Source organism: Microchirus variegatus (assembly GCF_963457635.1).
Source record: "Microchirus variegatus genome assembly, chromosome: 8".
Classification (NCBI taxonomy): domain Eukaryota; kingdom Metazoa; phylum Chordata; class Actinopteri; order Pleuronectiformes; family Soleidae; genus Microchirus; species Microchirus variegatus.
The window spans coordinates 17,374,646-17,397,559 of NC_139809.1; the positions used below are offsets into that span (position 1 = coordinate 17,374,646).

The following is a 22,914-nucleotide window of genomic DNA, read 5'->3' on the forward strand; positions in this document are numbered from 1 at the left end:
CGTGACTCCCGATTGTTAAAATGAGTCTCTAAAGTAATGCTAAACTTTAAAAACAGAGGCACACATACGCAGTACACAGGTACGCTGGTTAATTGTAGCGCTGCTGCTCTTTTCGTTTAATAAACAGACCGCTCCAGTTTGACTGTATGCGCGCTAACGGCACTTAAAAGGAGCTAATGCAGCTAACAGAGCTAACTGGTAAACGGTGCCTGGACTCCGGTGTTGCGGCACGTAAACATGACGTCACATGCGTCCTTTTCCGGTCAGTTGTCATGGAAACGTGTCATGCGTTAACCTAGAGCCCAGCACTAGCTATAACACGAGGAAGTTAATGGTCAAAATCAGTAGTTTGAGCTCTTCTCCGATAGAACATGATGTCCGTCCATCTTCTACCGCTTTATCTATGGAATTCAATATCAATAATTTTCAAACAACACTTTTCACATATAAAATATAAATTTATATACGTTTATAATCTAACAAACGTTAGATATTTACAATTATTTTGTCGGATGTCCACAGCGGACTCCAAGCTTGTGACGACTTCCGGTCAATTGAGCTGTCGCGCCAAAACTCACTAGCCAATCAGCTGGCAGCTTCCTAAAGCCCCGCCCATGGCACAAATCTCGGCTGACATAGGCTGAAAGGCGGGGTCACACCCTGGACATTTCGCCAGTCCAACACAGGCCTGACCGATGTTGCAAACCTGTGCTAACCACTACACCAACCGCATGGTCCATAGAACACAAGGCCAATTTTGACAATTTGGTTCCCATTTAGACATCTGTGAATTTACAGTTTTAAAACACTGACACAATCTAATACATCATCTTTGTGCAGTACCTACATAACTGAGTTCGTATGATTAAAGGAGCCCAATCCTTGGCTCCAATTGTCAAAAAAATAACGTCTCCGGCACAAAATGGCGGCACCTGTGTCTTATATTTAGTTTGGTTTCATGGTTGTACAGTTGAAGTCAGAGGAGATGTACACTCGAGTCAGCAAAAAAACAACAACTTTAATGGTCTGCTCCAGAGTGTAAATGCTCTTTATTGAGATAAGTTTTCCCTCTTCTTGGCCCCCACATTTAGAGTGAATTAAAGAACAGATTTAGTCTCCGTGTGATGAAAGAACTGCAGAATTATCTGCACGCTTGCTCTTTGGCTGTGATCGTCGATCCTCGAGGAGCTTCCAAAGACCTCGAGAACAATCGCTGGCAATATTCTCCTTCCAAAAAACATCTATTATTTATAATGTCCAGTATATGTGCTGAAGTACTGCAGAGTAGAACCAGCAGATAACAGAAGGGGACACTCTTTTCACTGTCTGGACTTTTGTTTTTCAGGCAGCTGCAGGGATTAGAAACCTGTGCTGTGTGTGTGTCTGTGTTCTTGTATTTGTGGCGTTTTGAGGACCAGAAGTTGTGAGACCGTATGGGGTGAGGACATTTTGGTTAAAGTGAGGACTATTTGGATCAACCTCACTTCTTTAAAGGACTTTTTGGTTTAAAGGTTAGGGTTAGGCATGTAGTTGAGATGGTTAAGGTTAAGGTCTAAGGAAATGCACAAGGGTCTATGAGGGTCCTTACTTTGAATGAAGCACAAAAGCTTTTTAACAGTCGATTGCACAAAAATACAACTCTTTCTAAGTTTTAAAGGTATATTCCACCAGGCTTTTAGCTAGGATTTTTTTAGAGGGTGTCCCCACCATGCGGAGCTTTTGAAAATTTGAGATAAAAATGGGGCATTGTGAGGCTTTGAAGGACCATTATGGCGACTCATGAAGTAAGGGCAAGTAACTCAAAATGGACCGAAACCGAAATTAATTATTGTGCCAATTTTGTAACAATTATTTATTTTTTAATCTAAATGTGTTGTTATGGCTGGGATTGTGTGTACTGACATCACTAAAGTCAAGGCATTGCAATTATAGAGGGTGCCCCTCATTTGGTGCGGGCCCTTTTTTTCTGTGTGCTCTTCTCTCTCTCCTGCATTGTGCGCCGCTGTAAGCGGACCCTTCGTATCCAACGCAGAATGGATAATTTCTCTACCCGCGCGTCATCATAACATCGTTTCGGTGGTTACCGGGGGAAAAAATAGGGCGTCTTTAGGGCGTCCTGCCTAAAAGTAGGCCATCTAATTTCTTATTATTTTCATTACAGGGCCCCCAGGATGCCCTGCTGGCTAAAAGCCTGTATTCCACCCAAATATTATCTACTACCAAATACTTCCAGTCATGTAGATGTGTGTGTGTGTTTATTTACCTTCAATGCTGCATCCCGGGCCCATGCAGGGCTGGAAATCCTGGGTGTGCGGACACGGCACGCTGAGGTCCAGCTGCGCCTTCAGCATCCTCTGCCTCATCCGTCGTCCTTTCTCGCACGTGGCACTGCTGCACGCCGACCAGGGCGACCACGCCGAGTAGATGCACGTCTCCGGCGTGTCGTCTATAAGAGATGAAAGACAAAGTGGGAAATCTTCAGAATTCTGAAGTCTTTCCTCAAACACAGCTGCACGGCTGGCATCTAAGCCAGTGTTTCCCAACCCTGGTCCTCAGGGAACACTGCCCTGCACGTCATCAAGCTCTGCAGAAGCCTGATAACGAGCTGAACGTACACTGGACTAAGCTAACACTGATTATTTAACATCACATCCAAAGGTGATTACCACAGGTCGTAGAAACCCAAGAGGCCACACAGTGACATCTGTGGACAGAGAGGCGGTAAAAAAAAAGAGCGAGAGGAGTGTGATGTGCGAACGTCTTGTCCAATTATCAGCGGCAGCACAAGTAGAAGGAGTAGCAGGGGCGACCAGCTTCAATTAAAAATGCTCTCTGGGGGCTTCAGAGGCAGAGAAAATGAGAAGAGAAGAACGAAAGCATACACCGACAGGCCTCGGGGAGGAACCTGAGCGGGTCCAATTCTCTGGGATGAAGCTTAATGACAGAGGCAGCAAGAGAGGCTTGTGAAAGCAGAGTCGGGCTGACGCGTAAGTGAAGGCAGTGAAGCTGTGCGCGGACCACAGGGATCGGCTTCAACGGATACCCATCCCTGCATGTGTCATCCCACAGAGGGAGGAGGGAGAGAAGAAAGATACAAATGGTTCATGAGTGGTGGAGGAGGTCTTTGAGGAGGTCCCTTGTTAAGAATTCTGCAGCGTGGGTGGAAAATCCCGCGACCGAGCCGGGACTGGACGCCTATAAAGAGAGGCCCAGAGGCCCACATGTGCCGTCATGCACCGGCCGTCGCTTTATCGGCAGACTGTGCAACATGTGATGCGACAGTGAAGTTTTCTCAGTCCAATCTTCTTCTGTAGTTGGACTTGCTTGAGTTGAGTTGAAGATGTTTCACCCTCTTGTCCAAGAGGCCTCTTCAGTTCTGACTAACAAGTACGAAGAACCAGGTATTTTAACCTCGGAGGCTGATACCCGGTCTTGATAGTCGTTAAGTCGATCTGCATTGTTCGACCATGAGTTAGCCGAGGAACTGAAGAACTGAAGATCCAAGACCCTCTTGGATGAATGGGTTGAGTTGAATTGAATCTTCAACTCAACTGAAACTGAACTGAGCTGAAGAACATGTGAACTCAAAAACACTTCTTCCGAGTGTTCAAACCTGCCTTTAAAATGCATCCTGGATGCTTCTCCTGTGACCACATTAGATCAGATCTTTCACAGGGTTCAGGACCCACAACCTTGATATGATATAAAATGTGGTTTGGATCTGAGGAGGTTTTCAGGACGAATTGGGAGCATTCAGAGCTGTTCTTAGCCCGATCTGCCCGTGATTGGATCACTTTAAAACCAGGTTTATACGGCATTACAAGCCTTATCCAGAATACCAAGTAATTAAGGTCAGATTTTTTGGCAAATTTGCATAGTTTTTTTTTTTTGCAGTTTAAATTTTATCATGCGACTCAAATCAGATGCAGCTCAGTCTGAACATTATGGTTGTTGAAAATCCAATACACCTTAGTTTAATCAATATAATTTTTATGTCCCTGTAACAATTAAAAAACAAGCTATCTCAAATTAATTTAGATCTAAGACTTGTCAAGCCAGTTTTTTTTATCCCAACAACCATTAAAAATAAAGTTCTCTGGCGTCCAGGCTCCAAAGGATCACTCCACACACATATGTTCACATAGACATGTTGGCGAGTGATGAGCAAACATCTCAAACCCCCAGTTGGAGCCTGCAGACGGATGCTGTAAACACCAGCAGAGGGCAGCAGTGGCACTGACAGACATCCCTCTTATGACCATCATGATAATCAGGCCGCCTGGATTTATTTGATGTATTTTATGGCTGTAGAATTGTCAAAAAATGTGGATTTCTTTCCATATCTTGCAGTTATTCAACGGTTTAGGAACTGCCGTACTGTGAAGCTGACGTCACAAATGTGTGACACACTCGTGAATCTTGGTCTGCGATTGGGCGGTCGTTCCGCAGATGTCCTGAGGGGCTACCGTAATATATATATTTATCTGTTTTCCAGTATCCATCCATCCATCTTCTACCGCTTTATCCTCCACATGAGGGTTGCCAATCTCAGCTGACATAGGGCAAAAGGCTGGGGTCACACCCTGGACAGATCGCAAGTCCATAGTTTTTGAATTTTCTACCCATCACTAGAGCTGGTTGAGTCATGATTCAACCGACTCTTTAAATTAACCCATGAGTCGCGAGTCACTAGCATCATTAACCCGGATCAGTTGAGTCATACTACAATTTAATTTAAACAGCGCCACACACAACATCTTGAAAAAATTAGCTACTAGTCCTAGCCATCTTAGCTGCCAAAAGTTGTATAACTTACAATTTCGAAGGCAACCACAATTTCGAAGGCAACCTCAACTCAAGTCCGAGATAGGAACCTCCTGCAGAACCGTAAACAGCCGTGGCTCGCGCTAATCAGCCGGCTACGTTGTCATGAGTGGATCTGTTTTCTAGCTAGCAGACGAGAGGTAGGCTATTTCTCCACGAGTCAGCAAATCCACAACAAAAGCCATACTTTCACTTATGAAGTAGCATGTTTATAGGTTATAGGTTATAGGCCTAGGTTTGGTGTATGATGTCGGTTGAGTTGTTAAATAGCCTAATAATAGGCTAATTATAATTATAATAATAATAATAATGATAGGCTAAAGCTAGACAAACTTTTCTATTGTTAACAAAACATCATCAAAGGATGAATTATTATAATATACCCTCTCTGTCCCCAAAGAGTAATTCATTCTAATAGGTTTCTTTAGGCTTACTTGACAACAGAAAACTCCGCTGCAGTAACATTGCAGTTTCAAAAATACCAGATCTGAAACAGTGAGTCCACACTTTCTACTATGTTAGTGGTTAGAGACAAGTGACTCAAGTGACTCAAGTGACTCAAGTGACTCAAGTGACTCAAGTGACTCAAGTGACTCAAGTGACTCAAGTGACTCGCATAACCCGGATCATTTGAGTGAGTGACTCAGAATAACCCGAATCCTTAAAAAGAATCGAGTTTGCCAGGCCTAGCCATCACAAACGGTTTAGGAGTCAACTGTAACGAGAAGTATTCATGCCAAATCCTGACTGAAAGAGCACATACAGTACGTCAACCACGACAGTCCAGAGAGACAGGATCTGAGCTGCATCACAGAATATCGAGTATGTTTGATAAGGACAGACTGAATTCGGTCCAGACGCAGCCTTGGGGCCCGGATCCCGACAAGGTCCACCATGGAGACGTGGTTTTGACCTTTCTGTCCGAGTCGCATTTTAAAACCAGCCGTGTCTTAAACAAGCAAGCAAGAGCGAGTGCGTGAGCGTGTCCTTGAACATCGCAGCACACACTGTTTGCTCAGTCTTTGAGACGCATGCCTCCGAGGCTAACGCCAGTGTTTAGCAAACACGGTGAACCCAAGAACTTGCCCCCCGAGTTCAAAGAACACAGAAGAAACTAATATCAGGTAATGACAGGGACGGAATTATTAAAAAAATACACTGCATCAGTTGAGTGTTGTGTCTTGGTTGAACTCTTTCCCTGAAGGTCTGTAATTAAGGAAGAAACGTGGAGGTCGACGGTGAACTGTACCTCTGTCCTTCTCCTCCTGTCCAATATCAGCCACAATATCGTCGATGGTGTCTGGAACCACGTTGCATTGTTCGCCCTGTGCACACGAGGAGAAGACGGGTCAAGCGCTAAGCTTTCTACAACACGCACAGCTCTGAAAACATCTCTGAACTTTCAGAAAGTTTACTTTTTAACCTTAGGAATATGTAAAATTAGACAAGAACCTTGGACTAAAAGAGAAAAATTCAACGCTAATCTCAAATTTTGTCGACTACTGTCCTATTTTTGATCAGGTCAAATGATTCTGCAATGAACAAGTCTCCGTGAACATGCTAGCATGTTAGCATAGCCTTTAGCAATGTTTGTAAGTATACTTTAGCAAAGTACGAATGTACGTACGTAAAGTAAGAATACTTTTTATAACTTGGGACAGCGCTTAATATTAAAAAAAAAAAAATATATAAAAAATCCCAGCTAATTTTAGCATGAAAGAGACTTAAACATGTTTCACTTATTGTTAACGCATTACACGTTGCCAAAGTGCATTGTGGGTCCTTTGCTTTGCTCCGTAGAGGTTCAGATTTGTTTTTTTTTCCAAAGCCGAAGCGCGAGCATTCCCGAATCAAATCACGTTATGAAAATGTTACAAACAAAACACAGCACACTAGCCAGCTCCAACAGAGCTAGCCAAAATGTAAGTTATATCAGACAAGACATCGTCCCCTTTGCCAAAGTTTGGCAGATATTACATACACTTGTGAAATTGTGATTAAACTACTTAAAAAAATGAGTAAGCATACCTACCGTTTACCATAGGGCTAAGCGCTTATACCTTAAACTTACTGTATAAGCGATGTATATACTGTACATTTTTAATGTTCTTTTGTGCGACAGTTTTACCTTTCTGGCGATGCGCTCCACCACCAGCTTCGCCACAGGAGTGATGGCTCCGCCCTCGGGGTCGTAGAACGGACTCTGGGGATGATCCAGACTAGTGAGGGGTCGGATCTTCTCCTGGGGGATGGTGGGTTTGTTCGGTGACTGAGGAAAAACGAAAAAAAAATCTATGAGGATGGTACAACTTCAATTCAAACACAGTGTAATATACAGTATATATATAAATATACCTGCATGTGTTGATTGCTTTCTGTCCATAAAGAAGTTTAAAACCGCAACTAAGTTGAATCTGTCTTAAATTACCTTACATTTATTAAAATATTTATGCCCTCTTCTTTATGTTAAAGGTGCCATATGTGAGAATGTGGCCAAAAACGGTTACTACATTCAAATTCAAAATACCGAGGTCTTTTAGGTTTGGTTTTCTGACGTAACTGGCAACCCGTGGTTGCTCGGCAGCTGAGACTCTACTGACTGCAATGATTGGTAGACGGCGGTAGGTGGCGCCACATGCCAAAACATGATTTCAAAACATAAACATGATTTGCAGTTTGCAAAAAAAAAAAATTTATGCCAATATTTTTGCCGTACTGTTGTTGTTGGTGAGTTCAGTTTGTTATATGAACATTATTTCTGAGTTAGGAGGATTTTATGGCCAGTTGCTTTAGATTTATCACATAATGCACCTTTAATGTTAAAATCTGCAATTAATTATTAAAACGTCCTGATTGACCTGTTTGTATGGACTCATTGGTGGGAACTTGCTAAATTCGATCCATTCGATGATCGACACCAAGCAGATTGGAGGGAAATCACCACTATCAACACAATATGGCAGCACCAGTATGGCGCCCATTCTTTTATGCACTCTCTAATGTTTGCTATCACAGTTTCAAATCGTGCGGTAATAATGTAGAGATGTTTAGTTGCTGCCTTTCCCCCTCCCCTAAGGTGGCCAAGTCAGTTAATGCAGATTTAAGTATCTTACATGTAAAAGAGCTGATGCGGCTGAAAAGCTCTGAGCCCCTGGAAGCGTTTTTTATGGAAATAAATACATTTTCTGAGCACAATGGGTCATGAGGCAGGCATGGATTTAACCCCCAGGAGAAGGCACCACTGCTGCTACCAACATTATATAATTTTCCAAGGGCCTTTTTTCAGCGTTCGCCGTCATCTCCCCGGGTAGTTCACTCTCTCTCCAAGTTCTCAATGTGAGTCTAAAGGTGAATTAGCTCTGACAGCGAGCGACGCAACGCTACAGGTGAAGCTGGGGTCGCGTCGTGAAGGGGAACTATTCCCACAGTCCCACGTTAACATTGTGCAAAATCATGCACTCGCGCGAAACCGTGAATTGCTTGAACGTCCCGGAGGAGAACATCTGCTCGCGTATGCTAACAAATCCAATACGCTGCAGGGCGAGAGAGTCGGGAGTGCGTCCACCAAGGAATGGTTGAGGAAAAATCAAAGCCAAACAGCCAATACTGCAGGCATGGGAATAACTTTGTGTGACTCAGAATACAAATCCAACAGCAGCAGCACACAGTCTGTGCTGGTCTGTGAAAAAAGAAAAACGGCTTCTAAAATGGGAACAAACAAAGTTTCTCTGGAGGGAGAGAGAACTACAGAGCAGCAGTAATTAAAAGCAGAATTATTAAAGACGTTAGAGCAGAACAGCTGCATTGGTTTATACTCCTTTAGGACCTAATAAGGTAGGTTTCCATCAGGGATGAGATGATACAATATCGACAAAATCACAAGATCGGATATCATTTTCAGATATTTCTGCTTTTAAGATATGAATATTTCCTTGGTTCCTTTGCTCCATATAACAAAGAAATCAATCAAACTGAATCATTTTGGTTTTTGTGGACAAAACAAGACACAAAATTATATCATAATATGATATAATTTTGTTATAATATTATTATATAACATTTCATGGACCAAACAACCAATTGATTGATCGCAGAAACAATTGACAGATGAATCAATGGTGTAAATGTTGGTTAGTTGCAGCCCCAGAGAGCTGCAAGTTGTCTTAACTAACGGCTAAGTTGTGGAAAAGAAGATAAAGACAGAATCGGACTGAAATTTGTGTTGGTACATATCGTTACTGGACTAAAAAGTGGTATCGATACCACCATAGATAGACCTACTGTCCATTAGCCTGTTTTTAAGTTTTGAGTTTTTCCAAATCAAGAAAACTTTAGTGGAAACCCAGCAGATTTAAAAAAGTCAGAAAATATCACATAAAGGTTTTTACACTTGGTGTTAAAGTTGTACAAATCAATACAACGGACACAGATTTAGCAAATAAAAGAACTGAAAGCAGAAATAAAGTGATCAGGACAAAACTACAACGTTCACCAAGTTACGGTACGGTGAATTTCGGTGTTTTTTTCTCAACTGGAACGTGATGAATTTCGGGTGTGACCAAATTCCCAGGTCTGAGTTCTGGCGTAAAATGGAAACGCAGCATTAGTGCGAGAAGCAAATATTACAACAATAACAGATTGTAGCAGCAAAAACGACGCTCTTCAGTATTACTTTGGCGCCACCTACTGCTCATCTGTGGGAACAAACACCCCAGACCCCTATTTTTCTTTATCCCAACATTTGAAAAATGTGGTCAAAAACAATTGCCTGGATGACTGGATGATAGCGAGAGAGCGGCACCAACAGTGGCTGTTTTTCCCATCAGCCACCTGGGCTGTGGCCTCTTTTACGTTTGATCTCATTGTGCATTATTTAAATCTGTTTAACGTGAACTCTTTAATATGAGAGCCATGGCTTTGTTTACAGGTGTGTGTGTGTGTGTGTGTGTGTGTGTGCGCGCGCTAGTAGCGTTTCAACAGCTTTAAAACAAAGAGAGGGCGAGCATGACAAAAATTAATCACCGTCTTTTTTCTCTCAGGTTAAATCAATGCTGTTCAAGTTTTAAACTAACTTTTTATTCAATGTGTGCGTGTGTGTGTGTGTGTCAGTCAGAAAGTAGGACGCGTGCGTCCTCGTCTAAAATACCCCCGCAACAAAATCAACCATTCTCTTTAAAGTCGAGTCAAAACTCTTCTCTTCCTCCAAATAAGTCTTTGGAAAAAAGCAAAATGTGAGAACAAGCACAAAAATTTTCATAAACGTGTTGGGAGAAAATCTGATTTTACACAATTTCCTTCAACTATAAAGTACTATAAAGGTATAGTGTGTGTGCCTGGAAGACGTGCAATGCCACGTCTCTGTCTGTAGGTGGCAGTCATTTACACGTAATGACCATATGAGAAGATGTAAACTTAAGGTGACGTAAGTAGTTTATAGTGCCATCTAGAGGAGAGGCTGAAATTTACAACAAAGCACTGCTCCTCTGCTCACCCCCTCCCTTCCCTGAGCGCTACGGTATCCGCAGCTGGTCAAATGTCGTCCTCGTCGTCTTTCTCCGTGTCAGCAGATGAGGTTTGTGAGGTGAGGGAGAGGGCGAGCTACCGCGGCCGTAGCAGACGAAGGGGAGAGAGTGGAGGCGGGACTAAAGCTACAAGTAAAGCGACGCTTGATTGTCCTTACAGGCTCCCGTAGAAGCATGGCGTCTCGCTGCTAACAGTGGCTATGCAACCACGGCCCGCGACCATGTTATTTTACATGACTTTTTGAAACAATACGAAAATGAAACAAAGAATATTATACAGCGACTAGACAATGCAGGAGCACATAATATATATAAAAAAGTGGATTTTGGGTTATATAAACCCATAAATACTACACATTGTCCCATTAAACAAAAGAGTGCCTTTAAAAAAAGGGGGAAACTTTCCAGAATAAGAGGTTCAGAAGCACATAATAAGTCAATTTTCCAGATTGACTGACCTTAAGTGGTTCTTGCCATAATTTGGATTAGAACAGACGTCAGAACACTGCTATTCACTGTACAGATGTACACAACACAACTCCTGGTCTCAAAAACAAGTTGAGACCATGAGTAGAACTCCTTCAAGACTAAAATATAAAACATATTCTGATTTCTTTAACACTTTTGTTTGTTTACTACATAATTCCGTATGTGTTCCTTCATAGTTTGGACTTCTTCAGTGTTAATCTACGACGTAGAGAATAGAAATGAGAAGGTTCAGAGGAGAGCCGCTGATCCTCCGCATGGAAAGGAGACAGATTGGGTGGCTCGGGCACTTAGTTAGGAGGCCTCATGGATGTACAGGGAACATCCATGAGGCCTTTGTACAGTTTTTATAACATTGTGTAATTGTTAATCTGTATACGGAGCTGCTGAAACCCTGTTCTCTCCCCACTGTGGGATAAATAAAGCTATCTTATCTTATCTTATGGTTAGGGGGCCTGCTGGGTGGTTAGGAAGCCTCCTGGACGGTTAGGGGGCCTGCTGGGCGGTTAGGAAGCCTCCTGGACGGTAAGGGGGCCTGCTGGGCGGTTAGGAAGCCTCCTGGACAGTTATGAGGCCATGTGGACGGTTAGGGGGCCTGCTGGACAGTTAGGAGGCCATATGGACGGTTAGGAAGCCTCCTGGACAGTTAGGAAGCCTCCTGGACAGTTAGGGGGCCTCTTGGACGGTTAGTAAGCCTCCTGGACAGTTAGGAAGCCTCCTGGACAGTTATGAGGCCATGTGTACGGTTAGGAGGCCTCCTGGCCAGCTAGGAGGCCTCCTGGACAGTTAGGAGGCCATGTGGACGGTTAGGAGGCCTCCTGGACAGTTAGGAGGCCATGTGGACGGTTAGGAGGCCTCCTTGACAGTTATGAGGCCATGTGGACGGTTAGGAGGCCTCCTGGACAGTTAGGAGGCCATGTGGACGGTTAGAGGCCTCCTGGACAGTTAGGAGGCCATATGGACGGTTAGGAGGCCTCCTGGACAGTTAGGGGGCCTCCTGGATGGTTGGGAAGCCTCCTGGACAGTTAGGAAGTCTCCTGGACAGTTAGGAAGCCTCCTGGACAGTTATGAGGCCGTGTGGACGGTTAGGAGGCCTCCTGGACGGTTAGGGGGCCTGGCACGTCCCACTGGGAGGAGGAGGCCCCTGGGGAAGACCCAGGACTCTGGAGAGATTGTCTCTCTCTGCTGGCCTGGGAACACCTCAGGATTCCCTGGAAGATCTGCACAAAGTGGCCGGGGAGAGGGAAGTCTGGGCTTCTCTGCTCAAGCTGCTACCCCCACGACCCAACCTCGGATAAGAGGTAGGAGAATTGATTAAATGAGGCTGCCTCTTTATTGATTTCTGCGAGATAGAACCATGTTACCCACATATGATGGTCTCCGTTTCCACCAACCCTTCCTCAAACTTCGCCTGTAAAACCACAAACCTTCCAATCCAACCCCTGACATCATCACCACAGTCGCCTAAAGACGTTATACCTCGTACGTGACGCCGTTGTCGGTGCCGGCGTCCCAGGGGATGAGGTCGGTGACCAGCCGCTGCACCCAGCCGCACTCCTTGGTGCACAGGTCCTCCCCCGACAGCCCCACGTTCCAGTCCGGACTGGGCCCCAGCATGGTGAGGAAGGACATGAGGTGACGAGTGCGGTCCACGGAGAACTCTGCGGAAGGAGCTGCTCGCCTGGTGAACGCAAGACACAAAGAGCAAAAAAATGATGAGGACGCGTCATAAATATTCAGCCTATTTGTTTCGCGACGATTACGTGACAGTAACGGCCAGTTTCTGGTGTCACGACCTCTGACCTGCGTGACATTCTCTGCTAATTGAATCGGATAATTGAAGCGCGGTGAAGTCTAATTAGAGGCGGGAAACAGCTCATTATGAGCTATATTCTTTGTGTGTCTAAAACCTACTCAGTATAATTAGCAGTGTGAGTTCCACGGGCAGCTTTTCTCGAAAGAAACCTGTCACGGCCTCTTAATTATAATATCATTGTATAAATTTATATAAAATCTACGATGCATGCAGAAATGTGAGGAAAAGAGCTGATGGTAATTTTTTTATATTCTCTGTGGGTCTCCCCCCCCCCCACTGTGTGTGTGTGTGTGTGTGTGTGTTCATGTGCATGTATGTGTGAATATTCTCATTAGTAAAAAAATTATAGTGGTACAATATATTGCCAACGACAGGCGACGCTAGGAGGGGCAATTACACAGATGTTGGTAGAGGATACAGTACATTAGCATGTGTGTGTGTGTGTGTCTTCCTGCTGAGGGTGAGAATTGTGATAAGTTTCTAATAATTGCTCTTGAAGTAAAAATGTTGGACTGAGTCACTCTGGCTTTAAAGAGGCTTTTAAAGGACAAAGCGTTCTAAATAATAATCAATAGATCACACACGCGATCATTAAACATGTAATTATACAGTAGTTTAATCATCAGCTCACTTATTTCCTTTTCTATAGGACGTAGCACGACAACAACAATGTTGTGTTATTCTTCCCGGATGAAATGAGCAGGAATAACATTGGCTTTAAAAAAAAAAATACAAAAAACAAATCAAACGAAAAGATGACATATTCATTTTGTGGGTCGGCAAGTACGGGATTAACTATTCATGAGCGGAGAAAAGCATTCTCGCTTTCAGCTCGGGCTACCAGAGCGAAAAACAACACAACGACGACAACAACAAACAAAACGACTCTTCAATGAAATCAGACTATAAAGAAAAAAATAATGCAAACCACAGCTATCAGTGGTACGCAAGCTTCCTCTGGTGATAGGAGTGAAGCTGTGACGAGGCCAAAGGGCAAAGCTCTACATCTGATCTGACCAATGGTCATGAGCGAAAACAAAATCGGGGGTACAAGCGGCCGAAATTTCTCAGAAGGGTTAGAAGCTCAGCCATCTGAGAGGGACTAGGTGTAGAGGCACTGCTCCTTTGAGTGGAAAGGAACCAGTTGAGGTGGTTCCTTAACCCTAACCCTAAGCCGGGCTCCTGGTAAGGCTGCCTGGCACGTCCAACTGGGAGGAGACCCATGGCGCTTCTATTTGGAATAGTCCCAAAATAGGCAGCAAGAACTATTCAGTTTTTTGTTACCCTTCCCTTGGGGTACTAGAGTAAGGGTACGGTACAGTACGACTGGAGCTAGACCCAATGACCTGCTGTCTATTCTCATACAAAGCTTGACGTCTTGTTGAAACAAACTGCTTTGCTGTTGTCCAACGCGTTGTACGTCATCACGCGATGTATCTCGCCGATGAGGCCATCAGGCACCAGCGCACACCTCGCCTACCAAGTAAAGGTACTGTTCTCAAGCTTTCCCGAGGACTTTGGCGTACCATACTGAACCAAACTGAACTGTACCAGGCTGCTTCTTTGCATGGAAAGGAGCCATGGTTCTGTGGTTCAAGGACTTGGTAAGGATGGTAACGATCCAACTGGAAACTGTACGGTACATATTATATTCCTGTTTCATTAAGAACCGTGCCAAAATAAGCAGCCCCAGTGGTACCCTTGGGGATGGAACCAAACCCAGGACAGTCAGGTGATTGCAGTCTATTCTCATACGGAGCTTGACGTCTTGAGGCAAACAGCCAAAAACAAGCAGAAAAAACCAAACTGTTGTGTTGTTGTTGGCGCACTGGTGCGGTGTCACGCTCGCGGACGCAAACCAAACCGAACTGTACCATGATGGAAACACACCATTAGCCATAGAAGTAAGAAGCTCAGTCATCCAGGAGGGACTCTGAGAAGAGCGGCTGCTTCTTTGCATGGAAAGGCGGTTCGAGGTGGTTCAAGGACCCGGTCAGGATGCCACCAGTGGAACAGTTTGGTTCAGTACATATTTTTTGGGGGTTCCATTGGGAACCTTCCAAAAATAACCAGCCCCAACGTTACCCCTTCTCTTGGGGTACCAGAATAATGAAAGGTAGGGGTGGAACCAGACTCACAACAGTCAGGTGAATGCAGTCTATTCTCATACCAAGCTCGACGTCTTGAGGCAAACAGCCACAAAACGAGCAGTAAACAAACAAACTGTTCTGTTGTGTTGTTGTTTGCGCACTGGTACGATGTCAAGCTCTGCAGGTCGCGGACGCACACCAAACCGAACTGTACCACGATGGAAACATGCCATTAGACATAGAATGTAAGAAGCTCAGGCATCCGGGAGGGACTCTTAGAAGAGTGCCTGCTTTTTGCATGGAAAGGTGGTTTCAGGTGGTTCAAAGACCTGGTAAGGCCTCCAGGGCACCTCCATAGGTGAGGAGTTGCTGTGACGTCCAACTGGGAGGAAACCATCAGGCAGACCAAGGACTAGGTGGAGAGATTATATCTCCTTGCTGTCCTAGGAACACCTGGAGATCCCACAGTCAGACTCGGACTATGTGGCTGGGGAAAAGAGAATCTGGGGCTCTCTGCTTGAGCTGCTACCGCTAGCATCCTGATCCCGGATAAGCGGGTGACGATGGATCAAAGACATTGAAACAAAGAAGTGGTTAAACAAAAAAAGTGAGTCAGCACTTTTGACTCACTTTGAGTCAAAAGTGCCTTTTCTCCCTTCAGTGAAAGTGACATTATACTCACATGTTGAGTGGCTGCCACGCCGGCCACTGAGCCTTGGTTTTAATGACAGTCAGGACTTCATCTCCCTGAGGAGAGAGAGACAGAGAGAGAGTAATTTATCATTAAACTGATGACAATAACAAAGAAAACACTGGCAGAGGAAAGAGTGGCAGTGACATGAGTGATAGTGAGTGCGTTCATCCAAGGACAGCGAAGTCGTTTCCACTTTCCAAAAGGCTTCACAACTTGGACAAATGTGTCTCTGTTATCAGGACAAAAACAGTTCCATAACATCTGTCTGTCATTGGTGAGGGACATCATCCTGGACTTCACACACACCATCACATTATGTGTCACAATACATGGGGATATAATTATTCATCCTAAAAGCAGGAAGATGAAGAAGACGACGATGATGGATTCAGTTTTTGGTGCAGCTGGTGATTTAGAGGTCAGTGTGTCCTCTCTGCTCTGATGAGAGTCTTTATTAGCATTTTCTCCTCTTCTCTCACTATTTTTTGTCTCCTCTTTGTCTTGTCTTCTTTAATGGGAACATTTTGTCTCGTTTTCACAACTTTTCAGCGTTATGTGTTAGGATTTTAGGGTTAGGTTTATGTTAAGGGTGAGGGTCAGGCACTTAGGGTGAATTCCAATTCCTTGCTTAACCCTCAATCTTAACCCTCAATCTCAAAAATGTGCGCTCCCTCTAGTGCAAGTGCTGTCCCGATTCTCAGAAAAATTAAGTTGAGAGGAGTTGGTTAAGTTTAAGGGCTGTATCGCCCTCAATATTGAGATTTTCCGAGACCACCCTTGGGAGAAAGGGCTACCCAGAATGCATTGCGTGTTTTAACAAAACAAAGATGGCGCCGAAAGCAGCGAAACGAGTACGCTACAAATGAAGTATTTTCTTTGTTAATAGAGATATAAAAATGATGAAAACCATTGTATTATCTTAGTTTAGGCCCATATTATGGATTACTGACGTCATTGTTGCGTAACATTTATTTTTATTTTACGATCTTTTGTCAATAGCCAGCGCGGACAAGTGATCGTTTGCTATGGTTTACCCTTCAATAAGCCGTGGTGTGTGGTAACTGTCAGCTGAATATGTCCGTGGTTGTGGTATTTGTATGAGTATCATCTTATAACTAACTGACAACCTAATAACTTGACTGACAAACGGATCGTAATAAATAATCTGACGTAAATGTGTTCTTCTTCTTCTTTTTTGGAGTTGACAGACTGGACGCAGCTTTCGCGTTATTCTGCCCCCCACAGTCTGAAGACGTATCTGCATGTAAGGGGTGTCCCATTTCTAAGTGACAAAATAACCCTCAACACTTGGTTTTGAGGGCCAGTTAAGATTAAGGGTTGAGCTTGAGGATTAAGATTGAGGGTTAAGATAGGAATTGGCCCTTAGTCATGATGGTTAACGTAAGGGTAAGGGGCTAGGGGATAAAGTTTGTGAAGTATCCGTTTGTGAGGGACAAAAGAACTTGAGGACATATTATCTGGTCCTCACAACTTTAAAGGGCCTTTTTCGGGGTTAGGATCTGATTTTAGGGTTAGGGTTAGGCATTCAGTCGTGATGGCTAAGGTAAGTGGTGTGGGAATCCATTCAGACACCAGAGACACCAAGATTCAATATTATCAGGATATTGATTTTTTGGGACGTTGAGGATTATTTCATGTACTCAAAGAACAGATGGAAAATTAACCGTGACACAAGTTGCATTCAACGAACAAATAAAATGAAATAAAAAAAACAAGTTTTAACTTGGTTTTAAAATCCTCTTCTTTGATTTGTCTTCATCACCAGATAAATGCCGCAGCAGCGCGTCGTCTTTGTTTATCCGTCTCGCTCTAATGAGACATGAGACAACAGCTGATTATCACAGCGTCACTTTAGCTTCTGTTCTCACAAGACAACAACGACAAAAAAATCAGGATATTCTCCCACCAACTGCAGGGCAGACGAGTGTGTCTGAGATTATCTGTGATACACTGAGGCGTTCTTCACATCTGGCAGCTCAGAGTTTCTCCTCCACAGGCTTGTGCAGAGATCACTGGAAGCGTGGCGGCGCGCTGACGGCTGTGTTTAAAACGTGGCTTTATTGAGATGAAATATTTATTCGATCTGCCCCGGAGACGCACGGAATGAATTAAGTGTGAATGAGACGCCATCAGTTCAGGAAACTCATGTGGCTCAGTCTGCAGAGCCACGACACGCTCGCTCTGCAGATGTCGAACTGGACCTGGTTTTTATAGACCGTCGCACGCACACGTGGAGGCGAACACCAGTTAATCTGTGACAGCAGTGCCTGGTTTAACCTTTCTGTAGTTTTTCACTCTAATCTGAGCGATTTAAAAACTTTTAAACAACAAATAAAATGACTGATGATCATCCTCTGATCAATTTATTTGACTTAAAACTGGATAACTGTTTCTGATTTTGGTGTCTTTCCGATTTTAGGCTAGTTTAAACAGATTATCTGGACAAATTATCCTGTAGTCTGAGGGATTAACAAGACGTGATTTTATAAAACACCTAGCATTTAGCTGCTTTTTTCAATTTGGAAAAATGTACAGTACAGTGTCGTATATACTTTCGAGGCAATCTGATGAAATGATAGAATATCAGCATTCTAACTTTAATCTCAGAATTCTAACTTTTATTTTCATAATAGTAAATTTAATCTCAGAATTCTGACTTTTTCCCTTAAATTCAAAATTTAATCTCAGAATTCTGATATTTTTTCCTCCAAATTTTAAATTTAATCTCAGAATTCTAACTTTCATTTTCATAATTGTAAATTTAATCTCAGAATTCTGACATTCTTTCCTAATAATTGTAAATTTAATCTCAGAATTCTGAAATTTTTCCCCTCATAATTCTAAATTTAATCTCAGAATTCTGACTATTTTTCCTCAAAATTTTAAATTTGATCTCAAAATTCTGACTTTTTCCCCCTAAATATTCTACATTTAATCTCAGAATTCTAACTTTTTTTCTTCATAATTGTAAATTTAATCTCAGATTTCTTACTTTTTTTTCTCAGAGTTCTAAATTAAATCTCAGAATTCTAACTTTTGTCTCAGAATTGTCAGAAAAAAATAATTTTGTGAAAAAAGAAGAAAGAAACTTTTATTGTCTATAAAGACCCCTGCTCTATTCTGAGTTGTTTATTCAACTTTGTCACCGTTTAAATGACATCATTAAGCACATATTTGTACACGACAACACATTTTTACTCTCGCTTTTACAACCTTAAGAGCTGAGACGCAGGGAAAACAGTGATTACCGCGCTCTCTAAGTGGAAATACTGAATGCATTAACGTATTTGTGGTAATTTTCTCTTCATTCACTGGAGGCTCCTGTCGCACCAATAACTCTCTAAATGCTTTGCTTAAAAATAAACATCCTTCTCTTTCGAGAAACAGCCATTTCCACGTCTTTATAACGGCGCTCGGCCACAGGCAGGTAATTCAGGCTGCAGTTGTTGGACATGACGAGGACGAGGACGACTCTGAGATGCAAATCTCCGCCTGTAATGGTCTTGTTTGTTTATAGTGATTATCGTAAATGGCAGCAAATAACTGCAATTTAACAATGTTTAAAGGCTAGTTCCATTTCATGGACGTTTTTGGAGAGGGGTGATGGAGGAGGAGGAGGAGGAGGAGGAGGAGAGGATGGTCAGGTAAGATGAAGAAAGAAGAAGAGAAACAACATTAACATGCAGAGTGAGCGCAGGAGAGTGATTCATAAAAACCAGCGGAGGTAAGTAAAGGAAAAGGTTGTGGAGTCCTTCTTGTCTCCCGTCTTACCCTCTCTGTCCACGTCCACTCCATCATCATCACCTCCTCCTCCTCACACTCTTAAAACACCGAGCCAATCGCACAAATTGATCGACTGAGTGACGCGCATTACAAAACATTCTCGACGACGACAAACGAGGACTACGTTATTAATTCACAGCTTAAAGGACACTTTTACGACGCTGTTTACCGAAATAAGTTCGTCATAACCTTTCAGTGCGATGTGAATCAAGGGACGCGAGGAAGCGGAGGATGCTTCTGCGCCGTCTCCTAGCGTTTACGGCTTTGGCTACGACTGTTCAAACTGTGAGTATGCGAACTCTGGTCCGCCTAAAAGCGTAGGTTAGCTTCACGTGAACCAAACGCAGGGCATTGTGGGTAACGACACAACCAGAACATACGCGTTTGCCTAGCACGTTAGCCGTGAGAAATGGCTAAGCCCATTGATGCATCTCCATGTTTTGCGGTTTCCATATGTTTTCTTCTTCATTGTTTGTCTTCTCCTTTAGTAATTCTTGATGCAGCGCCACCCTCAGGTGAGGAGGGAGAATACGTTATTCAAAAGGTTCGGTTTGTTTTACTAAATTGTTAACGCAAACACGGACCGGGCTGAATGTACCCCCCCAATCGTACCGAGTCTAGCGGAGCCTAGGAGGTGTGAAAACGATGTTATACACCAAAACTGACAAAAGCTGCTTATGCTGCAAAGAAACCAGAGCATTAGCTTGGAATGACCAAAAAAAAGCAAGAACTATAACTGCTTTAAAATCAGATCGGCTTCTAACGGAGTCGTTGTGATGGTTAGATGGTCTTTGTAGTTGTAGCTGTCTCCACTGCCCCCTGTTGTCTGGTAGCGGAAAACCAGCCTAGCGTAATCGGACCCAGAGTCCTCAGAATCAGGAGGTCTTGCACCAGCGAAAAAGAAGCAGAGAATACCGAGCCGACCGAGCAAGGGGCCATGAGAGTGAACATCGGACCGGGTTTTATCAAATGGCGATTAGTTAGCATGTGGTGTCGTAAAAATATGTACTCCGAAACTGTAGGGGGAGCTCCATAGCGAAAAATGGGGTGAAAAAATGTGACTTGCAAAGCTGTTTTTGGTTGTCTTGTGATTGACGCCTTCCACTGATTCTGTCCTCTAAGGCAAAGTTTTATGCACTTTCACAATTTATTTTTTTCAGCGTTCGTACACTTTTTAGCAATAGTTTTCCGTGACTTTTCAATGACTTCTCCATAACCTTTCATTGACTTTCCAAGACCGAAAATCGGTGCCATCCCACAGTCTTACATGAATGTCCATTCGTTTTGACTAGTCTTTGTTAAGACTTTCGTCAAATAAAAAAAACATATGCAGTTTGTTGCGACACGTCTTTCATTATCGGCATTTTGCACGTCCGTGATCTGCGTCTTTCAGTAGCCAAAGTTTAAAGCTCTCCTTGAAAAGCCACTCTGTTGTAACTTTCTTTCATAGTTTTTTAATTGATTTGAATTAATATTTGAGTAACGCTTTAAGGTGAAGTAAGTAGTTTATAGTGACATCTAGAGGAGAGGCTGACATTTACAACAAAGAAAATGCTGCTCTGCTCACCCCCTCCCTTCCCTGAGCGCTACGGTATCCGCAGCTGGTCAAATGTCGTCCTCGTCGTCTTTCTCCGTGTCAGCAGATGAGGTTCGTGAGGTGAGGGAGAGGGCGAGCTACCGCGGCCGTAGCAGACAAAGCGGAGAGAGAGGAGGCGGGTCTTCCGCGACAAGTAAAGAGACGCTTGATTTGTTCTCTCGCGTTTGTCCTTACAGGCTCCGGTAGAAACATGGCGTCTCGCTGCTAACAGTGGCTATTGTGGGAAATAAATTGTGTTCCTGTTCTCGTGGATGGTTTTAGTGTAAGGCTTTCTCCATGTTGTTAAAGATAACAATTAACCAAAAGTCAAGCTGTGAACAAATGATGGGATCGTAAAGCAGGGGTCGGCATGAGGGGCACAGGATGACATGTGTGGGTCATAAAGAAAGTGGGTTGTCTTGTTGTAACTTGCTTTGATGTGACTGTATATATGTTTGAGCTCTCTGAAGCAACGGCAGAGAACATTTAGACCAGCTTTGGAACAGATTCTCTCCTTCATGCATGAAGTAAAGACACGATTTAACCAACACCGATGACTCCAATGAAATTTCTTTCACATTTTGGCGACGAGGATGGGATGGACGTTCCACTGCTCAGGTTCTGAGTTCTGACTGAAGGTTATTACCGGTAAGGAAAATTTCCACTCCACCAAGGAGGAGGAATTCCGCCTGACGTCAGAAACAGGTACTGACCAGTGGACGCTCCATCTATTTAAAAGTGAGTACGGTGTTTTTTAAATCTTGGATAAAACCTATAGGTGGACAGTTGTAATTCCTTTGTGGTAGCTGTCCCGATATTCTATAATTCCTTTGTGGTTTGAATGTCGATATATTCTATAATTCCTTTGTGGTATGAATATTTGGTCCGGTGTAATTCCTTTGTGGTAATCGGGACCGTCTCATGTAATTCCTGTGTGGTGTTGGAGACTAGTGCACATGAGTGAAACCTAGGTAGACAGTGGTAATTCCTGTGTGGTTGCTGTCAAGATATTCTATAATTGCTTTGTAGTTTTGAAGCTCTGAAGAAAAAATAAATAAATTTAGTAGAAAACAAAAGGGTATATAAATGGATCAATCCTAAATTAACTGAAGGCAATGACTGTCTCGTGAGGGCCGAATCATCGGAGAATTAGTTTTGGGGGGTTGCAAAATACCACCTCGTTTGGCTTCAAGACCGAGCAGGTATATTGTTTTTGGAAGTCGACTTTAAAAAAAAAAAAAAAAATTTTAATTGAGATTGGAAACCATTTCAAATTTGGCCTAAGTGTTGTTTTGTGTTGTTTTGTGTTTGTTCTGTTTTGTTCCATGATGTTTTCATGTCTGTGGCTGGCTTGTGTTGTTTTGTGTATGTTGATCTGAGCTCAGTCTGCAGAGCTTGTGTGAGGAGGAAAAGTTGTGTTTTTTGCATGGGGTCATTGCAGGCTGTGGAGCCAGAATGACTGTAAACTGTTTGGGGAAAAAGAGAGAGGAAATGCCTCTATAACAAAAAGATAGACCATGTCAAGAGCATTAGTTTAATCAATGTTCGAGTTGCTGCAGGCAGATGATATGTTTTAAAAAAAAAAAAAAAAAAAAAAAAAGGGCAGAGAGGAGAAGTGTGAAGTTGTGTGAAGTTACAGGAGTAAAGGAGATGTTAGTTTGTTTTGGATTGAGGATGGTAATCAAGTGTTTTGAAGGTTTTTGTATGTTGAAAAGACTGGTATTAAATGATAGAAGTTGATGGTGTTGAAGTAAAATGGTGAATGAACTGTTTCTAAGTGCTGATTTCTTGTGCTGAACAAGAAGAGCTGCTTCTGTGAGGAGAGTCTACAGGCTGGACTCAGTGACAGAGAGACAGAAAGAAGGGGGGTTTCAGAATAAGAAAAGTAAGGTAATGAAAGTTTGAGGAAAGTAGTAAAAAGGGAAATGTGTTGAAATTGAGGTTTGTTTAAAATGTTTGAAATATATATATATTTAAAAAATAAACAATAAAAACAACAGTAACAATAAATTAATTAATTAAATAAATAAATGATAGGAACTGTATTTTGTTATAAGAACTATATATTTCTTGTCACCATGAAGATGATGATGTGTGGCTGG

General features: G+C 43.0%; 1 protein-coding gene across 1 annotated transcript in view; it reads right to left on the reverse strand.

Annotated features, from left to right (window-relative positions):
- LOC310930779 (spondin-1-like) overlaps positions 1 to 22,914 on the reverse strand; it is a gene marked incomplete at its 5' end in the record, with an annotated part of 123,902 nt that overhangs the window by 7,847 nt on the left and 93,141 nt on the right. Inside the window, 5 exons of the mRNA XM_083893823.1 lie at positions 2,264 to 2,446; positions 6,074 to 6,149; positions 6,953 to 7,093; positions 12,312 to 12,513; positions 15,421 to 15,485. Coding sequence (XP_083749949.1) covers positions 2,264 to 2,446; positions 6,074 to 6,149; positions 6,953 to 7,093; positions 12,312 to 12,513; positions 15,421 to 15,485 — 667 coding nt within the window. The remainder of the gene's footprint in view (positions 1 to 2,263; positions 2,447 to 6,073; positions 6,150 to 6,952; positions 7,094 to 12,311; positions 12,514 to 15,420; positions 15,486 to 22,914) is intronic.